Genomic DNA, 12,469 nt, shown 5'->3' on the forward strand with positions numbered 1-12,469 from the left:
CCATCGAGCTTCTTCCAATTTTTAAAGAGAGATCGTAACTCATCTACACCTAATTCTGTATATCTGCCTTTACCCACATATTGCTCAACAAAAACGTCAGATTTAAAACTAACAATTAATCCTGCATCAATTACTGTTTATAGAAAAGACTTCCAAGCCTCATCTGAAGTGTGGCAAAGTCTTTCCCAACGTCAATCCTAAAAAAAAAGAAACTTTTTTACGACTATGTTTCCTAGTCAGTATCTCCCAGCTAGCACCAATAGATAGTTCTTTGTCAACTCCTTCTGTTTTCCTTTAATTGACTGAAAACTTGAATCAAACCATGACTCATCCTCCAAATTCAGATTATGCAACCCTAGTTTCTGTAATCTCATTGAGAATTTATACCTTGTCGTACATGGTATTCTCGTAAATCAATGCTGCACGCACTCCCCAAGATCAATATATTCCATCCCAAGGTCTGATATCTAGAACTGCAGACAGTTCTCTCTCTCACGTCCTAGTATTCTTATGACTGTTTCCAATACCCTTCCTAATTGTTCTGTACCTGTTCATGACATTTTAATAACTCAGTGCCTGGACCCACGGGACTCTTTAAAATTCCTTTGTTTCTAGCTTTCCATCATTTAAAAAAAAACCTCATTCTGTCCTTTTTGGGTGCAAGGTGGCTGACCTCACATTTGCCTACATTGAAATGTATTTCTCACAGCTTTGCACATTTACAATCTATTCACTGCTCTTTGCAAGTTCAAATACCTATTATCCAGGACTCAATTCCCTGACACTTATCCAATGTTCTAACCAAATCAATAATTTGCCTTCAACTTTACCCAGCAGCTAAAGCAAAGGCTTTCATGAAATGCCTTCAAAAAGTCCATTTTAAGTAAACGGACATAGTGACAACATCCTAGTATACTAGTTTAGTCACATCTTCGGAACTTCAATCAAGTTCGTCAAGCATGACATACAAATTCACACTGGTTTTCCCCCTCTGATTAGCTGCAAGTTTTCAGTGTTCGGCCAATCTATTTTTAAATTACTGTTCAGTAACTTTCAACAGATGTTAAGCTAGTCAGTCTATAAATGTCTGGTTTCAGTCTGCAATTTCCGAAATACTGAAGTAACACAGAAATTTTCTAAATGTAGAGAAACAATTCCACAATCAATGAAACTTTTGAAAACTGCAGATGCTGTAACTGGAATGCCCTCATCTATTTCCTTTGAAATCGTGGTAGTGAAAGCATCAGATCTTGGGAATTTGCGCTCTTTCATGCCCCAGTTTTGGTTATTGTTGTTATTTTGATGTTAATTTTGCTGAATTGTTGTCCTTGATCCAACATTCTAGCATTGTGACCTCTTTAGTATAAAACTGATGCAACATAATTATCAAAATGCCTGCCAATTCCTAAATTTTTTATTGACAATGTTCTCATTATCCATTTAAGGTGCCCACATTATTCTGACCACTATTTCCAAATGCAAAATTGTAACCGGTTTTGCATTGATGGCTAACATTGACAAGAAATTAGTGTATTGGAGTTTGAATAAATTAATCTATTTGCTTACATGATTAGTTTTGCTTGAATAAAAATTGAGTTTTACTAAAGATTTAATGATTTTTCAATGAAGAATAGTTTTCCACCCATAAACCTTTAAACTCATATCCATTCACATTCATATACAGCCAAATGGCTATCATTGAGCCAATCGCCAATCACTTTGCTAATCAAGTGGTGTTAAAGCACTATTAAGCTTTCTAAAAACATAAATTTTTAGGTTAACTCTTACAGAACAAGTCATATTCCAAAAGGACGGATTGAACCCACAGATTTAAGCCATTCAATTAGTTCAACAGACTTTAATGCAATTAAGCCAGGCACAAGTGCGCAGTTTGGCACAATAAAATGTCTGTAAAGAGTCTTACATAAAACATAGTTACACAGAATTTACAGCACAGAAACAGACAGATCTCTTTGTTAATGCTGCACATGATGCTCATCCCTCCCTACTGATAATATTGATGAGTGTGTGAGGAACAAATATCTCTATGACATTTATTTAAAGTTTTAGCAAAGATCTGTAGCTTGGGTTGCGAGCAAAGTTGTTGACTTGCTCATCGAGCTGGCTTGTTTTCGTTCAGACAGTTCGTCACCATGCTAGGCAACATCATCAGTGAGGTCTCTGATGGAGCGATGTTGTTCTACTCCGCTCAGAATTTATACTGTCCGGTGCGTTATGGTGAGTACTGTCATTTCCAGTTTTTGTCCTGGATGTATACAAACCCATACGGAACAAAACCAGAAGTGACAGTACTTACCATAACGGACCGGACAGTATAACTTCTGAGCGGAGTAGAACAACATCGCTCCATCATAGGCCTCACTGATGATGTTACCTAGCATGGTGACGAAGTGTCTGAATGAAAACAAGCCAGCTCGGCAAGCAAGTTAGCAACCCGGCTCTATGACATTTATCTTGACTGTGCCACATTTAGCAGCTTAACTGCAATATATCAATATTGCCAGAGAACAGGCATTTTCTTCTCAGCCTTTCGAGTAATTGGACCACCATTCTCTGTTCTCCTTCTTTAATTCCATCCTTACATACTCCAACACAGCCAGGCTACTTTTAGCAATAACATTCCTTCCCACCACTTCATTACATCTTAAGTCACAAAAGGGCCTGTCCCTCATTTACTGCCCCTTCCTGACATTATCTTGAAGTTAGCTTCTGCATGTCTGCTGCTGATACCCAAATGTTTACTCTCCAACTGCCGCTGTATTGTTAGACTGCATGTCCAACATGTACCGTCTTCAACAAGGCAGCTTACAGTCAGCCAATGGTATCACTCTTTCTGAGTTGGAAAGTCAAGGGTTCAAGTTCCACTTGAGAGACAAAAACCAAAAACCCAAAATACCACTCTGATGCAGTACTGAAGAACCATCTTTTGGTTAAGACATTAAGCCAAGGGCCTGTATCTTTCAGAATATCTCACAGCCCCACTCTATGAGGACAGAGAATTAAACTTTAAATCAGGAACAAAGACAGAAGTTGCTGGAAAAGCTCAGCAGGTCTGGCGGCATCTAAGAAAAAAAATCAGAGTTAACTGATTTCTGACACTTCTGAGGAAGGGTCACTGGACCTGAAACGTTAACTCTGATTTTTTTCTTCACAGATGCTGCCAGACATGATGAGCTTTTCCAGCAACTTTTGTCTTTGTTCCTGATTTACAGCATCCGCAGTTCTTTCGGTTTTTACTTTGAATTAAACCGGAATCCTTACTTTGAATTTAAACCTTTTGAATTAAACCTCTGTGTGATAAACATGCACAATCAAAATCACCAACAAAAAAAAACAACAAACAGATTATGTTGTCATTATCACATCGCCGTTTGTGGGTGCTTACGTGCAAATTATTAAACTTCAAAAAGCATTTTAATCAGCTGCAAACTGTGGATGGAAGTGCAGTGCATTATAAACAGAATGTGAAAATTGGGAATTTGGTGAAAATGGGAACTTTGACAAGCAGTGGGTGAACATTTTAACTTTAATGTAGGATTTGAAAAATTAAAAATGAACTAAGCAAGCGAATGGAAACTGCCTGTTGTTGCCAATTAACTTTAAGAATCCTCTAAATAGAAGCCAATTACTGTCAGCAGGGAACAGACTATTTGCAACTTGCCTCAGGTCTTGCAGCAAAGTCGTAGTCTCTCTACCTCTGAGCCAGAGGCCCGGTTTTAAGTCCTACCTGCACCAACTGCGTAATAACAACATATCCGAACAGGTTGATTAGAAAATAATCATGAAACAAAGTATTTGCAACTTGTTTTGGGTCTTGTGGTACAGTGGTGGTGTCCCTCCCTCTGGGGCAGAAGATCAGAGTCCAAGTGCTGTCTGATCTGGACATGTCTGAAAGGGTGCAGCAAAATAACTCAAGCACACACAGTGCTGGTGCACAGACAGTGGTGGCAAATGGAGTAAATTTGTAAACCTAGAATGAAAAAGACAGGATTTTGAGAGAGTGAGAATGCTGCTTTTTGCCTCCAGTTCTTTTGGTGGCTCATTTAAGTTTCCAGCAGTACATTATTGTCCAGTGTTTTAGTGCCCCAGGCCAGCAAGGGTAAGAAAAGGAAAACAGAAATCAGAAACTAAGAAATACATATAAATAATCCAGACTAAGAAATGGCAGAGTGTCTAACTGCAGAACGTTCAAGTTTGCGGTCGGTGACACTATCCTGAATGAATGCACCTACAGATTGGTCTTGAATCTCTATTATTTATAGCCACTGAACTAGGAGTGTGCTATATTGTCATTGAAAGGCAACAGAACAGCATCTGGATAGTTTGCTCCAGGGTTTGAACATGTCTCATTCTGTACTTCTCCATGAGACAAGGATAGTGTGACCGATCAGGTACAAAGCAAGGGGAACCCAAGGTGAGCTGGAGAACAAGGATCGCAATAAGTGATCCCACCCACCAGTACTCTGTGGACGAGAAGGATAAAGCCAGACAATTCAGATAGACCATGGCACTTTGGAATAAGATGCTATCTGAAAATGAGAAGGAAAGAATTTAACTTGATGAAGAGGAAACATAGTTGCAGTCCATATTGGGGCCAACACCATGTGAAAAAAGACCAAAAAAAAAAGGTCCAGTAGGAGAGCACCAGGCACCCATGAACTAAATTTAAAAAAAGGACAGAACTTTAATCGATCTACATCTGTATTATTACTCAAATTGTATGCAAACTGGCGCAGTGTTAAGTACATGAAGAAAGGGAACATGTGACTGAGGGAGTGCTACAGGAAAGACGGATTCAATTTCATTGGACAGTGGTTTACGCAAGAACTGTGCCAGTAGAATAACCTCCATCTGAACTGTAATATCCCAGAGGGTAAAGGATAAAAAGGGCAGTTAGAAGGTCTTCAGAAACAGAAGTGGGTGGTGGTGGTGGTCAGTATGAAGAAATTGGTATAAATAATAGTTTTAAAACATCAAGGGAAAAAGAGTGGAGTAACAGTCCAGTATAGAGATGTAAAGGTAAATAGAAATAAAGAGATATGGACTGGTTAGACTGAGAGAGCACTAAGTGACAACGTAAACATTTCAGTAGAAGGAACAGAAGAAATTGGAGCAGTTGGCCATTCATCCTATCAAGCTCATGCTCCGTTTAATCAAATCATGAATGAACTGCCTCAAGCCTCAAGTCCTGTTTCCACATGGCCCTCAACTCCTCATCTATCACCCTCCTCTTTAAATACTTTTGATGATCTAGCCGCCACAATGCCGTGGGATAGAAAATTCAAGACTTCCACTAACCTCAAGAAATTCCTTCACATCTCAGTTTTAAATGAGTGGCCCCATATTCTGTACCTATGTCCTTTGTTCAAAGCTTCCCCACTAACAGAAACGTCTTACCCCGAGAAATCTTGTTACGTTTCAATGAGATCACACCTCATTCTTCTGAGCTCTAAGGCATAAAGACCTGTGTTTAGCCATCTTGGAGTCAATCCCCTCAGCCCAGGAACCAGCTTAGTGAATCTCTATGGACTGATTCCTATGCCAGTATATCCTTTCTGAAATACAGAAAATCAAAACTATACACAATATTCCAGATGCGGCCTCACCAGTGTACTGCACAGTTGGAACAAAACTTCAATTATTTTTAAACTCCAACTTCCCAAACCAGAAAGACAAAAAAAATCCATTTGCCTTCTAACTGCTTGTTGCATCTACATGCTAACCTTTTATGTTTCATGCATAAGAGCATCCAGATCCTTCTGCACTGTACTTCATTGGAGTCGCTCGCTGTTTAACATCCTGCTTTTCAATTCTTCACACACACACGCAATTTCCTATATTAAACTCCATCTGCCTAGTTTTTGCCTATCAATATCCCCTTGCAGATTTCTTGTGTCCACATAACGTGCCCTCCCAACTATTTTTAGTATCATCAGCCCCCCCACCCCCTGCAGTGAACCGCTGGTGGAATATGAAATGTTTGCCACAAGCCATGGTTAAAGTACAGACTCTATTGCATCTTTTTAAAAGGAAATGTGAAAAAATATTAGAAGCAAGTGATAAAAGGTGACAGGGAAAAGGTCAGTGGAATTGCTTTTGGACTGAAAAATGATCAGCTATGTTCTACAAACCTCAGTGGTTCCAAAACAATAGGTAATTAGGCATTTTAAAATTTAAAAAAGTGTAAATCCATTATAACATTAATATTGAGGTCAAAAAAGCAAAAGCCCTTTTTTGCAAGACCATGTTAATTTTAAAAAAAAACCTACTTTCTCAAATTTTTAAACCAGTAAAAAGGAAGATTCACCTCCTTTGGGAACCACAAACATTCATATGTCCAAGACTAATTTGAGGTACAATGAATCATATTAATTATGATGGATTTCCACTGTATATATTTATATGAAGTTGCCTTACCCTTCCATGAAACCAGTCTTCACACACAACACATTGAATCATTTCATCAGGTGTCTAGAGAAATAAGAATACAGGCGCCATAAAACACTCAGCTGGCTTTATTATCAAAACTATGCAACACTACCAAGACCAGAATCTGAATATCTTACCTCATCCTCAGGATCTGGGTAAGGCCTCTTACAGATACAGTACAGTCCAAAGAAATTATCATTATATTTATTGCCATAATTTGCTTTGTCTTTTTCCTGTTAACAACAACAAAGAACAAACAGAGAAAATCAGCTGCTGACATAATGGCAGGCACTAAACTCAACTATCACTCCATTAAGATAAAAGTCAAACACTTTTTGTATCTCACATGACATTTTCTGATGGTTGTCAGGCTCACTGTGATAATAAATAAAAGCAAGAATATGAAACAGTCCAGCAATGAAATAGCTTTGAGAAAATGCAACTGGAAAAAGCACAATAGAAAAAAAAAGATTGATGAATCGTCGATTCACCCTCTACAGCAGCATATTGTATACCCTGGTATACAGTGTATTTACAAAATGCAATACTCTAGATTGAAGAAAGAAAAAGCCCAAAATGAAATTAACATGCCAAAAGCCACAACATTGAATGATGCCTGTGTCAGACCCTCTCCCTGGGCTCACATTATCATTCAGATTCTTCTAACTTGTCATTCTTCTAGCTCTCCATCACTCCCACCTTGTTTCTTTACCTTTTCCATTATCGCCCTCTCCCAAAACACATTGATCAGCAGTGAGTTCTTGGACTCACAGGTCTAGCACCTCCAATGCAGAAAGGAACATCTTACTCAATTCCTTCACTGTGCAACAGAGTAGCAGCAGAGCTGCTGTCCCCATCCAAGGAATTGTAGGGGAATTTTCCTTTCCACCTCCTGTCATCCCCCACAACTCAAGGTTTTTCTTCTTGGATTTGCTTCTCTTAAGAGAACACAAAGCGGTGGAAGGAGGAGATGGATAAGCAGCATCTAGTCCTGATACTCCAGCCACTGTAAAGACTCAAGACAATCTTGATGTGCAACAAGTCTTTCTAGCCTTTCAATTTTGTATGTTTGTCTTTATAGCAGAGGGTTATTTCAAGGCTGAGCATGACCAGGACGCTCCTCCTCCATCACAAACGCACACAACCCCCCACCCCCAGCATTATTGAATTATGGTGGTCTCTTTATGCTTCCATTTAGATTTGATTCTACAATCATTACCGTGTGCAACTGCAGGACCATTCTGTTATCAATGTTAATTATAAAGCTAACCAATTTCCAAAATGATCTTTATTTATGTTAGATAATATCTTTAACCTTTAGCTTCCAATTACATTTGGAATTTGGCCTCTACCTTATGCTTTTTGATCGATTGTTCTTATTCTAAGCTAGTGATTTAATGCATGCAATTGTAATGTTAACTTTCAGGAACTGGATCCTTTACGAAGGTGCAGAGATCTAGGATTTTCGGAACTGGATCCTCTTTTGCTGATGTAGTCAATCACTAAAGGACAATTATAACATGAGAAACTGGTTTTGATGAAAGTACACACAGACCTGAAGCATTAACTTTGCTTCACTTTCCATAGATGTTGCTTGACCTGCTAAGTGTTTTGAACATTTTCTGTTTTTTGGTTCATATCTCCAGCATTTCTGCTTGGCCCAAAAGAATTGTTACAGGAGTGGGTAGACGCAGCCAAAAACTAGTACTTACAACTAGCATGGAAAAGTACACGAGTACGGCTTGGCGCATTGGTGGGTGGAGCACGCAGCTCACATTAAAAGCTAACCACAAGATCTCAACATATACATTAAAACACTAGATTCACTCATGTTTCTTACTGCCTACAGATAAGCTTCAAGATGGTTTCCTCCCACAGTCCAAAGATGTGCGGGTTAGGTGGATTGGCCATGCTAAATTCCCCATAGTGTCCAGGGATGTTTAGGTTAGGTGGGTTAGACATGGGAAATGCAGGGATAGGATAATGGGTCTGGGTGAAATGTTCTTCGGAGGGTCAGTGTGGACACGTTGGGCTGAATGGCCTGTTTCCACTCTGTAGGGTTTCTGTGATTCTGTGAAGACAGCACCTATGGTATTGCCATTAAATGCACATGGAAAATGGACTCCAATTAAAACTGGTTAATGACCACAGCAAGAAAAACTTACCGAGAAAAACTTGCACTGCAGATTGTTAAATTTGCTGTTCCCACAATCACAACGAAAGTTTCTAGAATACAAGTTGGCACATTTTAGTGATGGGAAATTACCCTGCAACACCAGGATTTTTTTCTTTTAAAATAACTTAACAATGACACTGTTTAAAATCTTTTCTTTTAAACATTACATTCTTTGACAATCTAATATCAAACAGGTATTAAGTATTACTTAATTATAGCTAGTGTTTCATTAATTCTTACAGAATATTAAAAATACCATTGTTTCCTACTGCTGTAAAACAAAACCAGGAATTCTTATTTAAGCAAATGTTTTTGCATTGGTACCTGCAACAGATTTCATCTCATGTTGTAGGTGGGCCTTCAACACCCAAACGTTCCACTATTTGATTTCACCCTTCCAGCACACCATCCGTTAGAGACGGCTCAGTGGGATACAGCACACAAGTACCACAAGGAGCTTCACAGGGGCACATATAAAGTTTGAAATTAAAGTTTCTGTTTATTTCATGGGTCCTTGGTCAAATCCTGTTTGCAGATTTATTTGCCAATTAGGCAATAGCACCAGGAACAGAGTTTCCAACTTGCAGTGCCATAAATAAGCACAAATGGAAATACATTCAGTAAAAATTCATGGGCAGGTTACCAGAGCTTGGCAGGTGCATGTGGTACAGATTGCAGTTTGAAAATGCCACTCTTATCCAATGTTGTGAGTAAAAGCCCAGTATCCTGACCTTAACCAGCCTTCCACTACTTCATATCCTCACAACCCTGAGGCTGTGCTCACTTATGTCACTGCCTTGATGCATTATACAATTGTTCTGGATTTCCCTTCACTGTCCAATTTAGTGCCTTAACTCTCAGCTTGAAGTGTGATGGAGAGCAACGTTGTACCTTTTAGTGTACAATTCAAACAACTCATGGCCTTCATGACACTTGTAGCTACAGGCTAGACAAATGCCAGCAGGCTGTCCTCCCTTTGGTGTACAAGTATTACAAGCATACAATGCCTGTCTCTTCACATAGCCCTGTAAGGAAAACAGCAACAGTTAGAATGGAAGAGATTACGAAGTGCAGCTGCAACATCTTGCAACAACTGATATAGAACAAATCCACAAGAGGTTAACAGCAGAATTAAATGAACTGCGCAGGGAGTGAAAATGAGCTTACAGTACTGTTATACCACCTACTGAAATACATTCTAGATTAATATGGGGCAGTGAGGAGGGATTACAGTTTTGACTTTGGACAAGATGTTTCTAAATTGACTAAGCGCAAATTAAGTATCTAAGTCAGGAGCTAAGAGTTCTTGTGGTGCAGGATTAGTGTCCCAACCTCTGAAGCCAGGTTTCAAGTCCCACCTGCCCCAAAAGTGTGTAATGACATCTTTGAATACTTGAATGGAAAATATCTCAAAGTCAGAAGCTTCCCGAGTTCTAATCTAGAATCCCTAAACTGTAGAAACATGCGATTTGGCCCAGCAAGTCTGCACCAACTCTCCAAACAGCATCCCACTCAGACTCACCCCTCTACCCTATCCCCATAGCTCTGCATATCCCATGGCTAATCCACCCAACCTACACATCCCTGGACACTGGACAATTTAATATCGCCAATCGACCTAACCTGCACACCTTTGGACTTTGGAGGAAACCCACACAGGTACAGGGAGAACATGCACACTCCACACACAGTCACCCGAGGCTGGAATTGAACCAGAGTCCCTGGTGCTGTGAGGCAGCAGTGCTAACCACCGAGCCAACATGCCAGCCAAAGGAAATGAGTGAACCAGATGGGTTATTTTTCCTGACAATTAGCAACCATTACATGGTCATCAAACTCTTAATTCCAGACTATTATTGAATTCAAATTCTACGACCCGCCATGGTGGGATTTGAACTCGTGTTACCAGAACATTACCTTGGTCTCTGGATTAACAGTCATCCAGTGCCAACGAAGAGTTGTACAAAATGAAATGGGTTATCTACACCAGAATTCAACAACCTAATGGCTTTCAAAAATGATTTCGTGCAAGACCTCCCACAAATAATGAAGCACACCGGAGGGCCAGATCCTAACTTGAAAGGAAGTGTTAACCACCTTAAAAAGGAAAAATGCCAGGCACAATAGAAACTGAAGAGATTTCTTTCTTTCATACCTTCAGCTGAAAGAAACATTGTTGCACACAACAAACAGAAATAACTTGAACATAGAAGTGTGACCCTACACATCCTGACTGGTTCCTCATATTGCACACTCAAACTAGAGCTCACACAAACATCTGTTGCGCTGACCAAACTTGCACCAACCCCATACATCCAACCCTGTGCTCGATGAACTGCACTGACTCCCAATCAAGCAATGACTTGATTTTAAATAATTCAATCTTATTTTCAAGTCTATCCTTGACCTCACTCCTCTCCATAATCCAAAAACCCTCCACGATATCTCTGTATGTTTAACTCTGACCTCCCGGATTTTCATCACTCCACCATAAGGGGCTGAAAGCATTGTCCTCAATATTATAGGCTATGGAACATTCTCCTTGAATCTCTACATCTTCTCCATCCTTTCAAGGTGCCACTTCAAAATGACCTCTTTGCCCAACCTATTCAGCTTTTGCCATGGCACTTCCTTACGTGGTTAGTCTCAGATTTTGCTTCGCTACATTCCTGAGGCACTCTCCATCACTTTAACGTTAGCTGTTGACACACTGCCCAGTTAGTAGATGAAGCAGCAGCTCAGTCATTGCAACATCTATGGACAGCGTCCGCGTCTCCACGAGTTCTGTAGGGACGGTGGCAGCCCAACTCTCAGCCTGCGGCTGCTCAGGGACTTCTGATTCGCAGTGTCGGATCGTACAAAGCAGATGGAGCGCTGAACAGGCTCCCTGAATCCAGGAGGTGCAGACTTCACAAGCCCGCCCCAGACTCCCACAGATCAGATGCCCAACGACCTCCCACCCCGTGCCACCACGACAGACAGATCCCCATCCTCCACCAGTCCCTGGCCCCGCCCCTGGATAAGTATCAACATTCCAAATTGTAACCAATCTTCTGCGCTCTGGCCAATCACAAAGGCTGAAACATATGACATGAAAAAGGCGCCAGATGGAAGGGGGGCGGGAGGGCTGATATTGAGATGTAATTAACACGGCTGTTGTTGTTGCTAAATCTATAGGGACCCATCAATCTGCAGCAACTATCAACATTGCACCCTCAAACCACGGGTATTTTTTAAAAATCTTGTTCTTCCATAAAAGATGCTAATTTTCCATCTGCAGAGTCAGTTGGAATCGGATGGCTCCTGCCCTGTTGTGGGTTTATGATTTCTTTTGGGAGTTGGGGGGGGGGAAAAAGAGGAGGAGTGAAATCAGATGATAACCGCGCACATATACACAAGGACATACAGTTACAAATATTTCTTTATACCATGCACGCCCCTTTCCAGCTGTGAATCAAGATTCCCCGGTTCAAGACCTCGACCCGAGCCCGGGGGTCGGACTGGGATGGGGAGGGGGCGGGAGGAAATTGCACGATTCCAAGGAGCTCCGCACAGACAAAGAACACATTCCAACACCCCCCAAAATCACCGGTACACCGTCAAAAATAAAACCTCACGTCCGAGTAGGAACATTTATCGGAGTCGCTGCCGCCTAAAACGGCGCAGGCTTCATTCTCCAGCTCCTCATCCTCTTCCAGAACATCGGCTAGAGACACGATGGGATCTTCCTCTTCTAGCGGCCGCTTGTGATTCCCTTCGTTTGCCGCCATCTCGAAATGTACAAAGACTTCCGGGTTGGTGCTATTTAAAGCTGCATCCCCCCACCCCCTTCACTCTAACTCT

General features: G+C 40.7%; 1 protein-coding gene across 1 annotated transcript in view; it reads right to left on the reverse strand.

Annotated features, from left to right (window-relative positions):
* The window catches only part of ubr7 (ubiquitin protein ligase E3 component n-recognin 7), a 32,769-nt gene extending 20,309 nt beyond the window's left edge, over positions 1 to 12,460 (reverse strand). Inside the window, exons 1-5 of the mRNA XM_020528891.2 lie at positions 12,244 to 12,460; positions 9,518 to 9,651; positions 8,616 to 8,676; positions 6,588 to 6,683; positions 6,439 to 6,492 (exon numbers count right to left, since the gene is read on the reverse strand). Coding sequence (XP_020384480.1) covers positions 6,439 to 6,492; positions 6,588 to 6,683; positions 8,616 to 8,676; positions 9,518 to 9,651; positions 12,244 to 12,396 — 498 coding nt within the window. The 5' untranslated portion in view covers positions 12,397 to 12,460. The remainder of the gene's footprint in view (positions 1 to 6,438; positions 6,493 to 6,587; positions 6,684 to 8,615; positions 8,677 to 9,517; positions 9,652 to 12,243) is intronic.
* Positions 12,461 to 12,469: the final 9 nt, after the last annotated feature.

This window comes from Rhincodon typus, chromosome 8 (assembly GCF_021869965.1).
Source record: "Rhincodon typus isolate 14 chromosome 8, sRhiTyp1.1, whole genome shotgun sequence".
Classification (NCBI taxonomy): Eukaryota; Metazoa; Chordata; class Chondrichthyes; order Orectolobiformes; family Rhincodontidae; genus Rhincodon; species Rhincodon typus.